We start from the raw sequence: 20,265 nt of genomic DNA on the forward strand, positions 1-20,265 counted from the left end.
GCTGACATTCAAAACTGCAGAGGATCTTCAGAGCGAGACTGCAGTCAAAGACCAATAGTATTCAGATTGTGAAATGTTTCTGTGAAGAAACTCCATGTAATTGGTGGTGGTTTACAGTACTTTTGCTGTCTAGGTTCTCTTTGTTTTTTGTTTGTCTCTCGCTGTTTAGCACTTTCACTATCTTGCTTTCGGTTTATAAACTCTATTTACCAAAAATAATACTCCGTTTGGCTTTAGTTTGGCCCATATGTACCTTCGGTTCTACTGTTTTGTAGATTAAACCTCTTCTTCATGTCTACACTTGTTTCTTCATGAGTTCATAGAATCAACAAGCTAAGAAAAATCCCAAGCAACAACCTATACCCACTTTCACAAGCCTACACGGTCAAATTTCAGGCAGGGACTGACTGGTGGATTTTCTGGTAGGGAAAACGGAAAAATAAATAAAACTATGAGGGCTCAAACTTACTTGTTGGAACACGTCTATTGATCTATCCCTTATCAGTTCTTCTAAACTACTGTAACAACTTATACAAAGCTAAAAATATGGTGCTTCTAGTTCTAGACATCCAGCCTCATTATCTGAACTGTAACTGTCCATATGCTGGCATTGCTGCAGCTTGGGAGACTAAAGTACAGGATAATGTCTTCTTTTCAAGTTCAAACATCAAGGGGTATCAAGTATAATGAACTCTGTATAAATTTGATTGAAAGAAACAGGATGGTGTATACTCAGGTATAAGTTTTAGTAGCAAGGAAAAGAAAAATTGATAACAAGGATATATTGGACTATTAGTATAGTGAAGTATCACTATTACTCTATTAGTATAGTGAAGCATCTGAAAGTTGATTCACATTACAATATTTAGAAGCAAATACATACATTAATTAGGAAATCTTCCTCCAACTCGGGTTCTTAGCCTCACAAAAGCCTACACTAAAAAAAGTGGCTGTGCTACATTGCTACTGTGCTACACGCATACAAGTCTAACAAATTCCTAAAACTGTACTACCTGCAAAATTCACCCGAAAAAATGAGTTCTTCCAAAATTCACCCCAGGATTATCTTTGATTAGCTACCTGCTGACAAGCAAACATACTGACTTTAGTTTGTAAACTATCATATATTCATACTCAAGACTACCCTGAGCATTTAGTCACCACAAATCCACAATATGGTATTGTAAAAGGAATTGAACGGAAAAATCTGTATTGGAAATTTGAAACCGGATCCTCTTCATTTAATGAGCGGTCTAGTTACTGGAAATTTTGGAACAAATTTTAAATCTTTTCTAAGTCTTTCTCTATCTTATTGTAATAAGGCGGTTTCATGTTTGAAATCCAGTTTAGCTACAGTTGAAGTTTGCAAACAAGATCAAGATTTTAGCCATTCAAACAGTAATACTGAATGAGCACATGTTAACAATTGGTATAAAAGCAGGTCTACTACATCTTTCCTGAAGCCATGGTTAGAAAAGAAAATAGGCTTTCAAGGCAGATAATGTAAGTACTTACGGAGAAACAGTGATGTAAGACTTAATAATGCACGAAAGAATGTGTCTTAGTTATCAATTGTAGCAGGTAGTGAGTCATCGTTGGAGCTTGAATCTGCTTCAAATTCGGAAGTGCTCTTCACCTTTGTTTGATCACCAAGCTTAATGCGCTTGTGTCTATTGAGTCTGCAATCAAATTGGTTAATTAAACATCATAAAACCAAGAAGTAGAAAATGGAATGAAAATTTCTTCGATCACTTGAAAGTTGAAACCGAGCATTATTCAAAACTCTATCTGCATATAAAAAGGAAAAAAACATTCTCGACGGATAAATTAGTTTAGAAAACATCGCCTGTAGACAACTATCCAGGTGTATGCAACATGAGCATATCATTCCATAAATAGAAAGAAAACTGTAAAATTTATATCCAACTTAGTGTTTAGAGAGGAGCAGCAATCTATTCATCTATTCTTACCATTTAATTGCTGGCTGCCATCTTTTGGACACAGACTTGCTTAAAGTTTAAAAGAAATACCCCAGTGTAGATGATGTTTTAGTTTAGAAAACAAAAATATTTATGTCCTCCGATTTTACACTTACTACCCTCCAAGGTGGCAAAAACAAATTAAAAACCATTTAAATCTACTTTGATTCAACTTGAAAGCTTACTATAGTCAAGCCTTAGACTGTCACTCTGGTGAACTTTTTCTTGAAATATTACGCAAGAAATGTTTTACCTTACAGAAGAAATGTACTTTTCAACCACTTGCATCTCTTCAGCACTATAACTAAACCATTTATCCTTGTAGTCAATTTGTTCTGGACTTCCCACCTCTGCATATCATGAAGGGTAAATCAGTCAGACCCACAATCAAATCACATTGATCAAGCAAGAAATCATGTATCATACATATGCAAACGGAAATAGAAAAATGCACCATATGAAAGTTTGAATTACCAAAACATGTTTAGAGATTTTTAACTTACCTTGAAGTAGTAAGTTTGAATCACCAAAACATGTTAATCTCCAATAAGCACGGCTACTGTCGTCCAAAAAGATTGCATCCGTCCTTACAGCATCTGATCTTCGTCTCTCTGCATCAAATTGTCAACAGCTAGCACATGAATCCCATAGTTTGGACATCAGAAAAGAAAGGCTATCAAGTATGTTACACAATACCCATTGGTGTATGGTAATCTTGTTTCAGAGCAGAGGTGAAGTGATGGATGATCAAGCTACTATGTTTTAGGCATTTATCATACTAAGGAAAAACAGTACACAAATGAGGTAACAAAGCATTTTCATAAAGATTATTAATAGGTGTCCGTTCTATTTTCTCACCCCTAATTCATCTCATTCTCTAAAGTTAATTCTCCTTTTCCTTGCCCCTTCTAGTTTTTATCCCTTCATTCTATTGATACAACCCATGTGCTGCACAAGTAATGAGATTAATTATACATTACTACAAAAATTTCCTGACCATCATTTTAGAAGACACTCACAGGATTTCCAGGTTTCACTTTCTAATGATTGTAGATTCCAGAAGTCAGCTATAGCAGATGCTATACGTACCAGTCTTTATCTTTGTTTTACTTTTCCATCATAATCACCAAGTAATTTAAACACAAATAACTTAATGAAGCACCTTGTAAAAAGTGGAAGCAGAGAACACATACTGAAACTTCAGCGGCAAAATATCAGAACTCAAAGTAATGTGTTCAAGCAACAACATTTGTTTACTAATAATGAATTTATTAGGAATTCTTAGATATATTTCCGTCACAGTAGGATTTATTTATATATGGAGTGCAAAGCTCAAAGCCATCTGTAATATTGAATGAAATTCAGTCCAACCTTAAAAACATGGGACATTCATTTAAGTAAATATTCACATGCAGAAAAGCAGCTAAAAGTAAATACATACTCTTAGGCATCGAGTCCATAGCTTCCATCAATGCTGCACGTGCAAGCTCTGTTTCCTTTTTTATTTTAGACATAATAGAATCATGTTCAGAAATAGTAAGAGGTGCACCATTCTTTGCTATAATTGCTTTAGCAACTTTCTCTTGAAGCTTGCGCTTTGCCTGCTTTTCCTGCAAACATACAGAAATTTAGTATGACATCAAGCTTAGTAGATATAATCATAAAGCTGCTTAATGCAATACCTTCTCCTTGGCCGCATTCAAACTTTCTTTTGCTTCTTTCTCTTTTTCAACAGACTTCGAGTTTTGTTCATCTATCCAAGTCCTCATTTGTCTAGAAAGGTGGAGGTATATTAGCTAGCATTCTTCTCTTTGGAAATATGAAATGATAAATCATACACCCCACTTACTTGGTAGAAAGAGATTCATCACAAAGAAACGTCAGAAGTTTGAGTTTTTGCGAGGATTCCAACATCTCAAACCCATGACATCCTTTGTTCAAGCAATCCTCGGGGAAGTCCTCCAATTCAAGCTCAGAGTTAGAGAGGCATCTTTTTAGGGAATGTATCCAAGACTCCTTTCCATTAGACGGGCTTAAACAAGTAGATCTGAAGAGAATACAGACAATATATCACAATAATGATTGACTTAATTTAAAAAGCACCAGTTTCAGAAAGAGAAGTTCTTACTCTTCCTCTTCATCTTCGTCTTCATCTGTGTCCTTCAGGATAAAAGACAATAGCTGGATAAGAAACTGGACAGTAGACGAAACTTTTCCCCGCCTATTCCGTCCACACACTATATCTCTCAGTACAGCTTCAGGCTGTCCTTTCACAATGTTTAGTACCTAGGCAATAAGATAAATAAACCTTAACATTCAGAAATTATCAGTATACTTGAAAAGCTCAAAATCACCATGAATATAATTTTGTCCAGGCATTCAATCAAAGACAGGACAAATACACGAAAATTGAACACTAAGGAGAAGAAACTGAGACAAGATACCAAAATAAGTGCAAGTACGACCAAAGGTGAAGTTGGTGTACAGAAAACTAATGGCTTAACAGAGACACAGATCACAAATGCAGCTATCCGGCAGGAAAAACATCATAGTCAAGTCTAAAACCTTGGTATTTCTGATCTAAGATGACTAAAAAACTCACCCATGTGTCAACAATAGGTCAGGGAATAAGGTTTTGCAGTACACCTTATAGTGTGCGCCAAGAAAAACAGTTATGTTTGAACACACAAGAAAGATCTTTCCATATATTACCTCACGAAAAGCAGAGCAGAATTCCAGAAATTGCAAAGCATGTCCAATATCATCAGGAAGCAAGTCAATCCCAGCCACGTTGGTCAACAAACTGCCCGGAGGCAGGACTACATCCACAACAACATGATCGATATTTATATCTTTCTGATGTTTGCCAGACTTCACTTTTGGCTCTGCTTGAACTTTTTCCTTCTTCACTTTCTTAGTTACTTTCCCACAATTGATATCACTCATCTTCTCATCATTTTTTGTAACTTCCTGAGGGGCATTGAATTTTCTAGGACTTCTTCTCACGTTATCCTTGTCATCAACCACCTCTTCCTTTTTGGTGATTTCCTGGGGGATGATGAGTTTTCTTGGACTTCTTCTTAGGCCAATCACCACTGTATGTTTTATGGGGCTACACACAACACCATTATCTTTATCATCTTCTACCCTCTCCTTGAGCCTTTTTACCCCCTCCTGCTTAACTTTTTTCGCCTGTTTATCATTAGGACATGAGATTGGAGACTGAGAGTTCATTGGTCCATCAGAAGAGTTCTCCTTCCCTCGTTTTTTAGAAGTACCCACCTTAGGCTCCTGCAAACAAATATTTTGTTCACGACAAAATAAGCAAACAATCCTCAAATTAGTGTCCACAGCACGAGTTTACTTTCAGTAAGAAAAATATAAATTTCAGTAAATTCCATTACCTCCACTTCAATCAAAGCTGTTGATTTCTTTGGGGAAGCAGCCACCTTACATTTGACAATCAGCTCCTGACACGCATCCATACCCTTGACATTTAATAACTCCGAAACAGAGGAAAACCCAGTTGCCTTTGCTGCGTGAACGAGAATGCCAGTAGGCTTGTGGCCCTTTTTCTTCCTGGCATGGAAATGGCAACATTATAATTTCACATGAACATCTTCAAATTATTCCGCTACCTTGAGCAGAAGTTCTCTTAGCTCCTAGAAGCTTAGAACAATGTTGATACAAGTGTAATACAATGACCAGAATATACCCTTAGAATCAAACTCAGTGAGAAACATACCTGCAAAAGCTGCAGTTACAAATGTCTCTGCACTTGGGGCATTTCCAATCATCAATAATTGCCATATCTTCCGCTTTCTCTCCATATCTAAAAAGACAAAGAAATATATTTATGAAATTAACATGAAATAACCAATATGGTTACATTAGTTCCTCGTCTACTATACTTAAAGCCCTTCATCTGGACATCTCCAAAGCCATACCTATTTATGAGGCACTTGTGGCAGAATTTAATAGTACATTGCTTATCTCCCTTCATGTTCTTGCATCCAGCAGTGAAGTCCATTGTTTTTTGGCGGCACTTTTAAAAAAAATGACATTCATTAGATCACAATTACAGCAACAAGAAAGGCAAATAAGCAAATTACTCCATAACTCCAACTATATAGGTGAAATTATATCATACGAAATTCCATTAAAACCCACCAAATTTCCACGAAAAATCCTATTCATTTACCAATATGGCTATACGCCTATACGGAAGCACGGAACATTCAAATGCACCAACTGAAAACAAAAAACGTACTTAAAGGTACTATAAGTCTACAAGAAACCAAATTTCTTTTACGTTTAAGAAATTATATCATTTTTGTAACATAACACACCATAGTTCGCTTCAAAATTCGTCATAGACAAATATTATAATCTCCTCGTAACAGAATGTTGTCATCTACACACGTATTACTTATTAACCCCCAAATATTGAAAGCCATCGGATCATATACTATACTATACCAATTCCCAAATTGTTTGCTCACGCCATTTTCCAAAGTGCTAGGATTAACATCCAATCAAATTTACTTGTTTTAACATCAGTACATCACCAACCCATACAACGTAGTTGTTTTAAGGTCACCCGAAATTGTAACATCAATTGTTTTTACCTAAACAACTTTTTCCCGAGGAATAGTAGCCTATAAGTTCCCCTTTTTCTCACATAGTCACATCACAAAAATAACAAGAATGAAAAGAACGAGATAAATCTAGGGTTTAATTTCAATTTAATAACCCCTAATCGCAAAAATGCAGTCATTTTAGTAAAAGCAACAGTAAGGCGCAACTTCAAGTTTCCAAACCCTAAAAACAATCATATCTATCTATAGCAAAAAATCAACAAAAGTAAACCGGTATAAAATCAAATCTAGGGTTTTACTTTCAATTAATCCAAAACCCAAGAACCAAAACAAAAAAACCCCAGAATCAGAAAAATAGATTAGGCCACAAATTATTCAAACCAGAAAGGGGAATTTATACCTGATGGCAAGTCTTGCCATTTTGAGAATCGTAGATTCTACCACCAACAACACGAACACCGGGATCTTTACTACGCTTAGGTTGCTTTAGATCTTCATCTTTCTGGGTCACCATTTCTCCATTGATATCTTCCTTATTCTTCTTCTCAGCTGCAGGAACTGGACTTGAAGGAACGGCCATTGAATCTCTCTACAAATTGCTTGTTACTGTGAGAAAGAGAATTGAGGAGAGAGAGGAAATGGGGTTTTGGGAGAAATGAAGAGTTGAGATTTAATAAATGGATGACAAATTGATGTAATGGCGGGACATTTTTCAAAGTTTTTTTGGGGGAGATTTTGGAGGGGGGTATGGGCGCCAATTTGATTTCTTACTTTACTTTTAATAACTTTTTTCCTTTTGGGTAAATTATCTCCGAATAAATTGGACTATTATAAAATGTGAGATACGGTACCACTCATTCATACTACTACTCTACTCCCTCCGTCCCGGAATACTCGACCCGGTTTGACCGGCACAGAGTTTAAGGGACTTGAATTGACTTATTTAGTTTAATAGGTAGTAGTTGATAGTGGGGTATTATTTTAATATAGTTAGTGGGAGGTGGGTTAAGAGGTGGGGTTGGGGGAGAGTAGGGGTTGAATTTTTAATTATTTTTTGTATGGAGTAGGAGGTAGGTGGGTTAATAGGGGTGGAGTGAGAAATAATATAATATTGTTAGAACATTTCCATTTTTAGAAACAGGTCAAGTATTAAGGGACGGCCCGATAAGGAAAACAGGTCAAGTATTCCGGGACGGAGGGAGTACTACGGAGTGGGATCCTACTACTCCCTCCGTCCCGGAATATTTGACTTATTTTTCTTATCGGGTCGTCCCTTAATACTTGACCTGTTTCTAAAAATGAAAATATTCTAACAATATTATATTATTTCTCAATCCATCCCTATTAACCCACCTACCCCCTACTTCATACAAAAAATAATTAAAAATTCAACACATACTCTCCCCCAATCCCACCTCTTAACCCACCTCCCACTAACTTCATTAAAATAATACCCACTATCAACTACTACCTATTAAATTAAATAAGGCAATTCAAGTTTCTTAAACTCTGTGCCGATCAAACCGGGTCGAGTATTCCGGGACGGAGGGAGTACATGTTTATTTAGTGTACAAGGTATTTTGTATACCATGATTTTCTATTGGTTAAAATGACATACTCCGTATTTATTATCTTTTTTTCTCATTTTTTAGTGGGTTTGATGATGTGTCAACAAATTAATGGCGGTGTACAAGAGAATCTTGTACACTAGGTGTACATGTAGCCTTTTCCTATGGAGTACGGAGTACTCCACTAGTGATAGTACTCCTTACGTATTTATTTAAGGGATACACTTGCTTTTTCCGGCCGTATTTATTTAAGAGATACACTTGCCATTTTTAGTAACTTATGAACCCAACCATCTAATTAAATAATCTATCTAATACTTCGTATATTTTATGTCCCACCACCCTATTAAATAAATAATTTAAGAACTACACTCCATCCCCCACCCCCTAAAATGACATGGTCCCCACTTGTTTTACTTATTAAAATATATACCCAACCCCACTTGTTTTATTACTTTATTTCATTCAATTCTTTTTTTTAATACCCATATCCGGCCAAATATATCTATTAAATAAATACGGAGGGAGTATCATACTCCGTAGTATGTCTAACCGTCTAGGGGTTGTGGTCTTGTGGATGGGGGACTGATTTGACTACGGAGTAATTAATCTGTTGGATTCAAGAATTGGATTTGACGGTTCACAAAATGGACTAATTTTAAAGGTCGGCGGGCTTGATCTTGTCCATGGGAGGATATGTTGCTACTCCTTACATGTTTTGTCTTGCCTTGTAAGTTCACCATGAGCCCATGAGGTCTATGATGGGAAATAATTCTGAACTTTAATTGAATTTTAATTACAAAACAGCTTCTCATTCAAAATCTTATTTAGCACATTAATTAATAATACTTATGCAACATCGAGAGTTCATATGATTATCTTCTAATGGTAGAGAATTCCTCTATTTATAATCTATATCTGTAATTCCTTTAAAAAAAAATCCATTTGTAAATATAGAAGTTGTACAAAGAAGTACAAAGAATAATACGAAAAATAATTAGTAGATACGTATCTCAGAGTAGCATATCGAAAGTTCAAACACACAATTAAGGCGATAAAACATTAAGTAAATAAATAGATGTATGGTCTAACGGGGTGTGGTGTAGACGAGTTGAGTCGACCATTGTCTTGTTCATGTGCATGTTGCTCATTTAGTTTAGACGAGTTCGAGCACGAGCTTCTAACCGAGCTTAAAATTTGCTCAAGCTCAATTCGGTTAGGAGATTTTGTGTTCGTGGACGACTCATTTATTAATCAACCGAGTTATAAAGAAGTTTTTTTCTTGAACGAGCATTTTATAAACGACTTTTGCGCTCGGCAAACATGATCTAGAGTTCTACAATATGGGCTCCTCTATTTGGAGAATTTAATGTTTTTCTAATTCTATCAAGCCTTTTAAATAAAATAAAAGGCTATATGAAAATTTGGTAGTTTATACCTTTATCATACTAGTCTTATATGCACGAGATGTCCAAGGATATATATAAGTAAGCAGAATATATAGTGTTATATAGAAAACATTATTGGCAAGGTTTCTTTAGAGAAAAGGTATACATCGAAATAATTAGGGATGGATTTTTATTATGTTTATATGTTTGAATTTTGTTTAAATATTAAATTAAAATATATTTATTTATGACAATATCAAAATTTGGCACAATAAAGTACTCCCTTCGTATTTATTTAAGGGATACACTTGGCCGGATACGGGTATTAAGAAAAATAATTGAATGAAATAAAATAATAAAGCAAGTGGGGTTGGGTAGATATTTTAGTAAGAAAACAAGTCGGGACCATGTCATTTTGGGGGTAGAAGGTGATGTGGGTTTCTGAAATTATTTGTTTAATAGGATGGTGGGTCATAAGGTAAATTAGATGTATTATTTAATTAAATAGTGTGGTTGAAAAGTTACTAAAAATGGCAAGTGTATCTCTTAAATAAATACGGCCGGAAAAGTTAAGTGTATCCATTAAATAAATACAGAGGGAGTACTCCACTTATAAAAGGAAAATAACTTACGTGAACTGGAAATGATTAATTTTTTTAAAATATAATTATTTAGTAGAAAATTGTCGTTTGATTCCGCACTAACTCTACTCTTCCAATTTTGGTTAATATTGATTTTATAATGGATTACAGGTTAATATTTGATTACAAACTTTTAGGAAAGACGGTCTAACGGTTATACCACTTTTATACATGCACTTTAACTAATTAGTTAACCGGTGAAACTAATTAGTTAAATTTGAAATTCAATTAGTTAAGCAACGGAACCAGTTAGTTATGCAACCGAACCTATTAGTTAAACAATAAAACTGATTAGTTAATCAATGAGATCAATTAGTTAAGATTTTATGAGTTTTAGTTATTAATAAGTTTGTTCGAAAATAATAACTATTCGACTCATAAATTTAACTATTTGTCTTTATACCTTAACTATTTTGTTATTCAATTAGTTATGATTTTATTACTTTTAGTTATGTTTTACACTAATTTAGTTAGTACCAAAAAAGTGGTCTAACCGTTAGACGGTCTTACACAAAAGCTTTTGATATTTGATAGTACGCATGTGTTTCTTTTCTGTTATAAATGAAGGACCTTTTAGGCTTGAATGTTGATTTGTATGACAATTTGATGTTTGAATAATGAGAAGAAATAATTAAAGAAATTAAAACACACACAACGATTTAAGGTGGTTCACTCTTCAATGAGCTACATCCACCATGGGGGAGGGTTTGGAGCTTGTATTACTCTTCAATGGAGAAAGGATTACAAAGAGGAATTCTCAAAGGTGAAGAAGAGAGAATTCTTAGATCTAGGGTTTCAGCCTCACTTGTGTTTCTCTCTTAATTCTGAAAATCTCATTACATTTGGTATTTATAGTGTTAGACATCAAACCAATCTAAGGGACAAGGAAAGGCCACGTCGATTGTACCGTGCGGAGAAGAAAACAGATTACCCGCAGAGTTCGGTCGAACCTTCAAAGGGTTCGGCCGAACCAAGGTCAGGTTCGGCCGAACTTACCAAAAAGTTCGGATGAACCTCCAAAAACATAGTTCCTGATTCTCTTCAGGTTCGGCCGAACATTCTAAGAGTTCGGCCGTACTTCCAGCAAGTTCGGCCGAACTTACCCAAAGTTCGGGCGAACCTCCAAAACCACAGCTACTGACTTCAGGTTTGGCCGAACCACCTAATAGTTCCGCCGAACTTCCAGCAGGTTCGGCCGGACCTCCAGCAGGTTCGGCCGAACTTCCCCTGTTGCATGACAACTTCTCGTAAAACAGTCATAACTCCCTCATTTCTCATCCAAAATGAGCTTATGACAAGGCGTTGGAAAGCTATTGAGCCAAGCTTTCACCTCCAACTTGAATCAACTCAATCTAATGAGTAGATTATGAGATATGTCCATTTGAAGTCAGACCTTCCACTATAACACCTTAACATCCTTCAAGGAAGATTCGAGGCACACATAACATTTTCTAATCATAATTAAAATAGTTAGCTACTCCGTATCGTGTAAGATTTAACATGTTTTTACAACTTTAAATTTTTTTGTATTATACTGTAATAAGGAGTTCATTTTTTCGTATGTTACCCTATTCGAAATTGAATGAGATAATTTGTGTTAATGCCGTATTGATTTACCTTTTTTATATTTTTTGGACTTATTGTTGGTTGTCATTAAATTGACTCATTTTTCTATTAAATTGCGTGGATATAAGCCAATTGAAAATGTTTTGATTTACTTTCTATTTAATTAATTTTGCATGCGTGTATATAAGACTAGTACAAACATATTCTATAAAAAATGACAACAATTGTAATTTATGATTCTCAAAAGGTTTTTTCTTAGTGGAGGAAATGCTTGAGCAAATAGTAAAAAATAATTGCGTTTTTGAGTTTCTCTAATGGACATTTGAGTCTCAAAACAAGTTTCTAATAAATAAAAGAGATTATGACTCACCAATGGAGAAAAAAAGGCGTTTATAAAAGGCTTTTAAGCCTCGATTAGAGGTTCACCAATGACCATGCACGTATCGGTTTTTTTTTTTTTTTTTTTTTTTTTCAATCCTAAAAAACAGTAGCAACTAGCAAGTGATCAAAAAATGTCTGGCCATTAACACTCGAGCAATATTAGATTCTAGCACACGTGGCAGTAATCAATAGGCCAAGATGGATAAGGGTAGATTATAGCTGTTTCAATTTTAGTCATTTAGTTTGATATCGACAATCCATACATTATTAATGAAAGACGTCTGTAGTTTGTACTTCCTCTGCCTCTAAACTCCAGATCTTCAGTCCCACCTGCTTGTACCATGATTTTACAAGGTACTTCTGTTTTTATGTAATTATCTTCCTAGGAAATTGTCTATGCTTCTATTATTCTAAGACATCGTACCTCCTTTTTTAATTTTTATGATAGAATCAAAATTGTAGTGATAATATTATTAGAGAGCATAATCACTTATATAGTGAATTTTGTCTTTTCATGTTTAATGTTAAACTCAAAATATGTTTACAATCTTCATGAAATAAAGCAACAATTGCCATAGAAGTGATAATTACACTATATATACCATGATAAGATAAATTTAGACCAGATCGCCTTATTTCAAGCAACTCGAATTTGAGATAATGAGTAGTTAAAACCATACCTTGATGATTAACTAACCTTAAATAATGGATATTCTATGTCTTTTGATAATTAGGTAAGTATTGATAGTGGTTTCGAGCTTTAAATATGGCGACTCCATTACCTATATCCATGAGTTTCAGTTCTGAGTTCCATGTTCTCCAAGAAGGTTTCAAGTGTTCATCTTCAACTCCCAGCACCAACATTATTAGCAGGAAAAATATTAGCCTTTTTTCATCTAAAGACCATACACTGAGGACAAAGATGAATAGAAGATTGAGTTTTTCGAAAGAAAAAGATCATGGAAAGTGGTGTAATCAGTGTTTACAAACTAGTAGAACAGAAATTTCATGTCCTACCTTTTATGCTTCAGAGTCTGATTTCACAGAAAAGCATAAAAGTTCATTAGAAATATACTTGGAAAAACTTCAGAATCAAGCGAAACAAGTTTCACAGGATTATGTCAGTGATGCTTCTGATGTGGATGATCAAACTAATCAACTGTTAGCAAGAACGGAGCTGGGATTACTCGAGAAATATCTCGACTCACTCAAAGAAGGTAACTAGAATTAATCAATGTTGTTATTCTATTTCTAGCAGTATGAAATCTTACTGTCTTATCTTGTTGCAGATACCAAGTCTGAAGAATGTTTACCATATTTTTCTGACAGAAATGCATCAGGAAACTCTGAAGATTCTGTTAGCATCAAAGGCATGGCAATACAAGAATTCGAGAGAAGAACTGTTTATGATAAGAAGGCTGCATCAACTCCTATGTATGACGAGAAAGAGAGTGGGAATCTATACCTGATGTAAGCTAGCTATATTTATCTGTTTATTCAGTAAATTTCTGTTCAATATTTTGTTCTTGCTGATTTAACAATTCTGATTTACATTCTCTTACAAGCAGAAGTACATTGCTGTCGATAAATATAGCTGTGTTTCTGTTCGAGATAGCTAGTCCAGTAAAAAGTTCAGACTATAACCTTTATACACTTCCCCTGATGTATGGTGCCAAGGTTAATGATTTGATCATGGTTGGCCAATGGTGGAGGCTTGTCACACCAATGTTTCTGGTACAAGATTAGTGATTTGGTTCGTAATTCCTTTGTGTTGATGTTTGAGTACATAATGGAATTTAAAAAGTCGTGTATTAACCGAACCATTATGCAGCATTCAGGACCTCTGCACATTGCACTTGGCTCATGGGTGCTTGTTTCTTTCGGACCTCAAGTTTGCAAAGGATATGGTTCTTTTACATTCCTCTTGATATTCATTCTAGGGGGTATTTCAGGAAATTTCTCAAGCTTTCTTCATACATCAGAAGCTACTGTGGGTGGATCAGTAAGATTTTTGTCATCCTTTGTTTCGTTACTTTATCAGACATGACTGCTGCTGTCGACTAACCAAGTCTTTTACACCATTAATTTTCAGGGACCAGTTTTTGCTGTCATCGGAGCTTGGCTCGTTTATCAAATTCAAAACAAAGAATTAGTCTCAAAGGAACTTTCTGATAGTATGTTTCAGAAGGCAGTGATCGCTACAGCTCTTAGCTTTTTTCTTGGGAACTTTGGGCCTGTGGACAACTGGTAAGTTGGTTTGTTATTCAATTCTGTTGTTTATATCAGTAAGCATAAAAACTGTCAACTGGTAAGGCTTCATTCTTTGCACCTTCCAACTTAAAATCATATGGCAATAAGGAGAGTTCCCCTCGACCATATTAAAGTGATTAACTCTTTCAAACTCCCCCCACATGTGAGGTTCCATTTTAGTTCGGTCACGTATGATATTTCATGAGCCATAGCGCGTTTCTTGACATTCCCCCTCACACGTGTCATTTTTCAACTTGGCCCAGAGTATTAATGGTCCAGGGTATTATACCACGTTAAATACGGGTCTAGGCTGCGCCTATCTTCAAGAGAGAGAGAGTCCACTTAACAAGTCAAACAGAAATTCCACCTTAAAATCATATGGCAATAAAGAGAGTAGCTCATTGGCCTTATTAAGTGATTAACTTTTACATCTTGTATTGTGGGACACTCACATGTGTTGTTTAAGAAGACTATACTTCAACATTATCTGAACTTAATTTTGATATTGTTAAACGTGGCAGGACAAGTCTCGGTGCAGCAGTATCAGGAATCATATACGGATTTTTAACATCTCCTGTGGCGCAAGTAGATGATGCACCTGCATCTTCCTTGCAAGAAAGAAATAGTGGGATGAAAGAAGAAATCAAACTAAATAGCACACAAACTGCTAATCCTTGTAAATCGCTTCTGATTTTTACAATTTTTGTTTCTGCTTTGAGCTCCTTGATTTTATTTAATGAGTTTTCACTTGATAACCTGGAATTTGAAGAACTTGTCCAGATTATTGAGTAGTTTTTGTCTTTTTTGTGTAAGGTTACACCTATAAATGTTAGTATGTTACCTAATACTTATGCAGTTCGATCTGTAACATAAATGAAATGTGTTCGCGTGCTACCTCATTCAAGCCATTTTAACATCATATTTCTTCAAGCCATTTCTGGTGTAACGATATCAAAAGGTGCTAAACCTTTCCGTTGATGAGAACGTTTGGAGACAATGTCGTTTTATTTTTTAACCCGTAAGACATACTTGTAACGGTGGATAATCGGTTTTTTAAATGAGTTGATGACCCTTCCAACAAGGTTCGAGGTAAGGTTACAAATCTGCCCCACCCCTTGGGCCTTCCAGAACTTCAAACAACGTGTAGGCTTCTTAGCATAAAACTAGAACTACAAGGGCAATCCTCCTAATGAACTTGACCGTAAGGACCGTAACCAAATGCCGTAGGCGCATATAAGCAATATAGGAGTAAAACGAAAAGTGTAAAGATCATTTTGAAACGGAAACAGTGCCTTATATCACGTGTATATCACTATACCACCATAAACATGTCCCATCGTAACCATAAGAGATTAGAGATACCTTTTATATCACGTGTATATCACTATATCTATATCAGAAGTGTCACTCTAAGGTCTCTAAATATTTCTAGGACATGCTAATGCTAATGCTAATGCTAATGCTAATAGGAATTTGAGAATTTCATTTCATTTCATTCTTTTTTTCTTTATGTAAACCAAAGAAAGATGATTCAAGAACTTTCCACATATAATTGCCACCTCTTCCCTTTTTTAAAGCATAAACATAAATAATTAAATACAAATCAAAATTCATACTTCGTATTAAAAACTACTTAAAATCAGGACAAAATCCACCGTCTGTTTCTCTTTCCTCTGTTTGTTTGTGATTAGTAGTGATCTTGAAGAAGCTAAAGAAAAAGGAAAGGAAAGGAAAGGAATGGCGCAAGGAAAGCTAGGAAGGGGATTGATGTGGCCAATATTGGTGGTAGATTTGGTAGTCTATCTTATTATTATTGGTCTTGCTTCTTGGTCTCTTAATAACTATATCGATGGTCACCAAAATCACCCTTGTAAGTTTCACCTCTTTCTTGATCCTTATTCTCTTTACCTAAACACAACAAATCGCACTATCATCGACAACTAAATTCGAACTTGTAATAATATAAAGAGGTATAGGAGATCGATGCTTACTGTCTGCGATTGAATCTCGTCTATATAATCTATTATGTTTATGTGGCTCACTCTACACAAAATTAATAAATATGTTTGAATTAATATAATTGCACTATGGTTTGGATAAGTTGTTGGTTGGGTGGAAAGGCTTATTACTCAAAAATGGTTGTTTGATGACAGTATTAGGAGGAAATGCGGCAACAAACTACATGCTACTATTTGCACTTTTAGGCGGAGCTACCGGGATCGCGGCGGTGGGAGCGGGGTTTGCACACTTCCTAGCATGGTCGGTGGCAAGCATGGCGGCAGCCACCTCGGTAGCGGCTATATCATGGGCTTGGCATTTGGACTAGCTTGGAAGGAGGTTAGGCTAGGTGGGTATAGAGGAAAACGGTTGCAAACACTTGAAGTTGTCATAATAACATCAACGTTAATCCACTTGTTGTACATAATGCTCCTTTATGCTGGACATTTTAACGAGAAATATGGGCTGTGCTATGGTGGTTCAAGACCAGAAGCCCAAACTTATCAAGCCCAAACTCATCAAGCCCAAAATACAACAGGCGGCGAATCTACAACTTTTGCTTGATTGCGTCATTTTATTGGACCATAATATAATAAGTTGTTATGAAATATTATGTGGATGCCCATTATACCCCTAGTATATTTCTGGAATATTCTAGATCTAGGGTTTATTATTCTCCAAACAAACCCTATTATATTGTATGTATATATACCCTATTATTCATGGAATAAAACAGATCGTTGTTCTCTCCCAATTTCCCTATCTCTTTCTCTCTATTTCACAACACGTTATCAGCACCAAACCCTACCCGACTGAGCAAACAATGAAACGAGAATAAAAACTACCGTCATTGAGGTAAGTACAATTACTCGTTATATTACTTAAATCTGATACTCATATTATAATTATGTTACCGACCGAACTATATAATAGATCGACACATACCTTATTGCTATTGAAGCTTGAGATTAATTGGTTAATTTTGCCCCGCAATTGTTTATTATTCGTTGTTTTAATTTGTGATCTGATTTCCACAAATTAGTTAAGTTTTCTACATGCGTGTCGCATATGATTGAAAGTTGAGAGATACTAGCGTATTACAATCATCGTTTAGCACAACTAGTGAAAGTCGCATATTTATCAATTAAAATTTGCATAAGATGAGTCACGATTTGATTTAGATTTTGCAAATTTAGGTGCTTTGTAGTTTGATACGTAGTATTTGCCAAAATCGTCGGTTATTAGTAATTTTTCTATATGTCGATCCTTTTGTGTGTGTTCGGGTAGATATTGCGTGTCAGATTTTTTATTCGACGGAATTTAGCACCATTGGTTTCCCTCCGTAATTATTATGTTCGTCACGATTCAATTCCATAATCAGTTATTGTTTATGTTTTATTATCCTCTTAGTCAACTAAATTAGATTATTCATACTAAATACCCAAGGGTAAGTGTGGGTTTTGCGGAAATGATAAATCCAAGGAATAATTCACTTCTTCCAAGGAAATCATCTTTGAAAAAATGAGGATTTTCTTGGAAGGAGTAAAAATTTCCTTGGATTTATCACTTCCCAGGTATTTAATATTCATACTCCTTGTGCGCTAGTATAAGCATGGGGAAATGATAAATCCAAGGAATAATTTCACTTATTCCAAGGAAATCAGCTTTAAAAAATTGTGGATTTCCTTGGCAGAAGTAAAATTTTCCTTGGATTTATCACTTCCCATAAGCATGTTAGGTTTAGTTTTTTTTTTTTATATATTTTTTTTTCGGTTAATATGGCAAAGTCAAATAGAAAGATGATGAGAAGAGTATTGGCAACATGATCTACATTATTGGAAATTCTATTACGATGTTTAATTTTCATGTTTTAGCCTAAACGTCCAGTCACGTATTGATTAAATACTACTCCTATGATGATTTTCTTATCTAATTTGCAATCAGTTACTTGCTTATAATATGTAAAAAGTCTTTAAACTACAATATTGGGTTACGACTCAATTTGAATAGGTGTATTACGTAAGTCCTAATTCCATTGTATAGCGAAAGATGTCGAACCTTACAAAACATGAATTTGCGGCTCTTGATATAATTGGAAAGTATTATTTGTCTTAGGTGAAATTCACCTAGATGTAAAGGAACTTGTTGATACAATCAAAGAAATAAATAAGTCAACAAGTCAAAACAAGGCAAAGGCCGGCTATGATAATTTTTCGCCATCACCTCCATTAGGGTCTTAAGATTGAGTATTTGGCCGTAAAAGATCCACATGTTTTGGAGTAATCTAAAGGAAATATATGACCACTAGAAAACTGTTATATTACCCAAAACTCGTTATGATTGGTTACATTTAAGACTACAAGACTTTAAGTTTGTGAGTGAATAGAACTCAGCTATGTTCAGAATTACTTCAATTGAAACTATGTGGAGAGAAAATCACTAATGCAGAAATACTAAAAAAAAAAAAAAACATACTCTACCTTTCACGCAAATAATGTCGTCCTGCAGACACAATACCGTGAAAAGGGATTTAAGAAATATTCTGATCTTATATCTTGTCCCTTGTGGGAGCAAAATAACGAGCTATTGATGAAAAATCATGAATCACGCCCAACTGGTTGTACTGTATTCCCTGAAGCGAATGCGACATCCCATTATGGAAAAGAAAAATATCATGCCAACAGTAGTGGTCGAGGACGTAGGCGTTGATATGAATATGGTCGAGGTCTAGGTCGAGGTGGTCCTCTCAATAACTCATATTCCTACCAGAAGTGGGATAAAGTTGATAACAAACAAAAGAAATATAAAATGAGAATGTGACCAATGTATGTTACCGCTGTGGAGAAAAAGGGCATTTGTCTATGGAAACAAGGGAATAATTTATAATAATTTACTATATAATGTTGAAAACATAAATTAGTGGGTCTTGCTCTTCTTTGAAGATAATTATAATCAAAGCTATTATAGATTGAAGTGCAAATATATAGATTTGACTTTTGTTTATAAGTTGAAATAGGTTCACGACTTAAGTTTGGACATTTGACCATTAAAGGCCTGTAAATTCTTTTGAGGATGTACAAGAAAATATGACCTAGAAAACTATAATAGTTTCTAAATCTTGTTGTCAAGATACCCTACATTTCTTTCATGAGACTAGTGTGGTCCTGCAGACACGATAATTTTGAGAAAGATAGTTCATATATTGTCTTTTGGTGGATGAGACAAATAACGAAATCCTGAAGAAAAGTATTATGATCACGTTCAACTAGGTAAATCATTCCCAGAAGTGAATGAGAAATTGTATGACTATAAATAATGAAGATGATGTCAATAGTCATGATCGAGAATGTGAAAGTAAAATATTGTAGAACCATGGGTGAATGAATTAGTATGAATGAAATTTCAAAATACACATATACACACCGGAAGTGAGATTGTAATGATGGAAAGCATGTACAAGTTAATGATGAGAAAACTCAAATTTTATATTTTTTGGTTGGTTGCGGAGAAAAGATAAATAAATATTGGACCCATTACACCAAAACATCTTGTTGATCTTTATTAGCACTCATCAACGGAGAATAAATTGTAGATAAACATGGTGTATGAAGGTATTGGAAGAATATCTTTAGTAGACATTGTAGCGTGGTCTCCGAACTAAATTTATACAGAAATACATGCAAGGATTAGGGGGAGATAGCTTTCAACATAATAAAATTAGTAGTATATGATCAAGATTATAATTCAATTATCTTGAATTTGGTACAAATATGAAATATGTGTTCATATTTTATTGACTCGCTTTATGAGAATGAGTACAAGACTACATTCTGGAGAAGATATGTACCAAAATTGCAATGGATACTCCTGAAGAGTACCATCTATCTTCCATAAGT

At 35.0% G+C, this 20,265-nt stretch overlaps 2 protein-coding genes and 1 pseudogene across 3 annotated transcripts; 2 read left to right on the plus strand and 1 right to left on the minus strand.

The window, feature by feature from the left end:
- Positions 1-767: 767 nt before the first annotated feature.
- LOC110786872 (uncharacterized) lies at positions 768-7,341 on the minus strand. Of its 2 annotated transcripts, none has more exons than XM_021991452.2 (13): positions 6,978-7,341; positions 5,927-6,024; positions 5,725-5,811; positions 5,384-5,558; positions 4,692-5,270; positions 4,108-4,265; positions 3,829-4,026; positions 3,662-3,752; positions 3,421-3,589; positions 2,483-2,590; positions 2,233-2,329; positions 1,516-1,679; positions 768-1,083 (listed from the first exon to the last, which is right to left on the minus strand). In XM_021991452.2, exons 1-12 carry the CDS (start codon positions 7,155-7,157, stop codon positions 1,562-1,564), a joined length of 2,058 nt encoding a protein of 685 aa, XP_021847144.1. In that variant the 5' UTR covers positions 7,158-7,341; the 3' UTR covers positions 768-1,083; positions 1,516-1,561. The 2 variants fall into 2 exon arrangements, with proteins under 2 accessions (XP_021847144.1, XP_021847143.1); XM_021991451.2 differs by having other exon boundaries at positions 768-1,080; positions 6,978-7,298.
- Positions 7,342-12,321: 4,980 nt separating this feature from the next.
- Positions 12,322-15,270, plus strand: LOC110786873 (RHOMBOID-like protein 9, chloroplastic). The gene is made up of 7 exons (XM_021991453.2): positions 12,322-12,475; positions 12,856-13,338; positions 13,411-13,591; positions 13,690-13,855; positions 13,953-14,123; positions 14,214-14,368; positions 14,893-15,270. Exons 2-7 carry the CDS (start codon positions 12,888-12,890, stop codon positions 15,161-15,163), a joined length of 1,395 nt encoding a protein of 464 aa, XP_021847145.1. The 5' UTR covers positions 12,322-12,475; positions 12,856-12,887; the 3' UTR covers positions 15,164-15,270.
- Positions 15,271-15,772: 502 nt separating this feature from the next.
- Positions 15,773-17,115, plus strand: LOC110786821 (membrane protein PM19L-like; annotated as a pseudogene).
- Positions 17,116-20,265: the final 3,150 nt, after the last annotated feature.

This window comes from Spinacia oleracea, chromosome 1, assembly GCF_020520425.1.
Source record: "Spinacia oleracea cultivar Varoflay chromosome 1, BTI_SOV_V1, whole genome shotgun sequence".
NCBI lineage: Eukaryota > Viridiplantae > Streptophyta > Magnoliopsida > Caryophyllales > Amaranthaceae > Spinacia > Spinacia oleracea.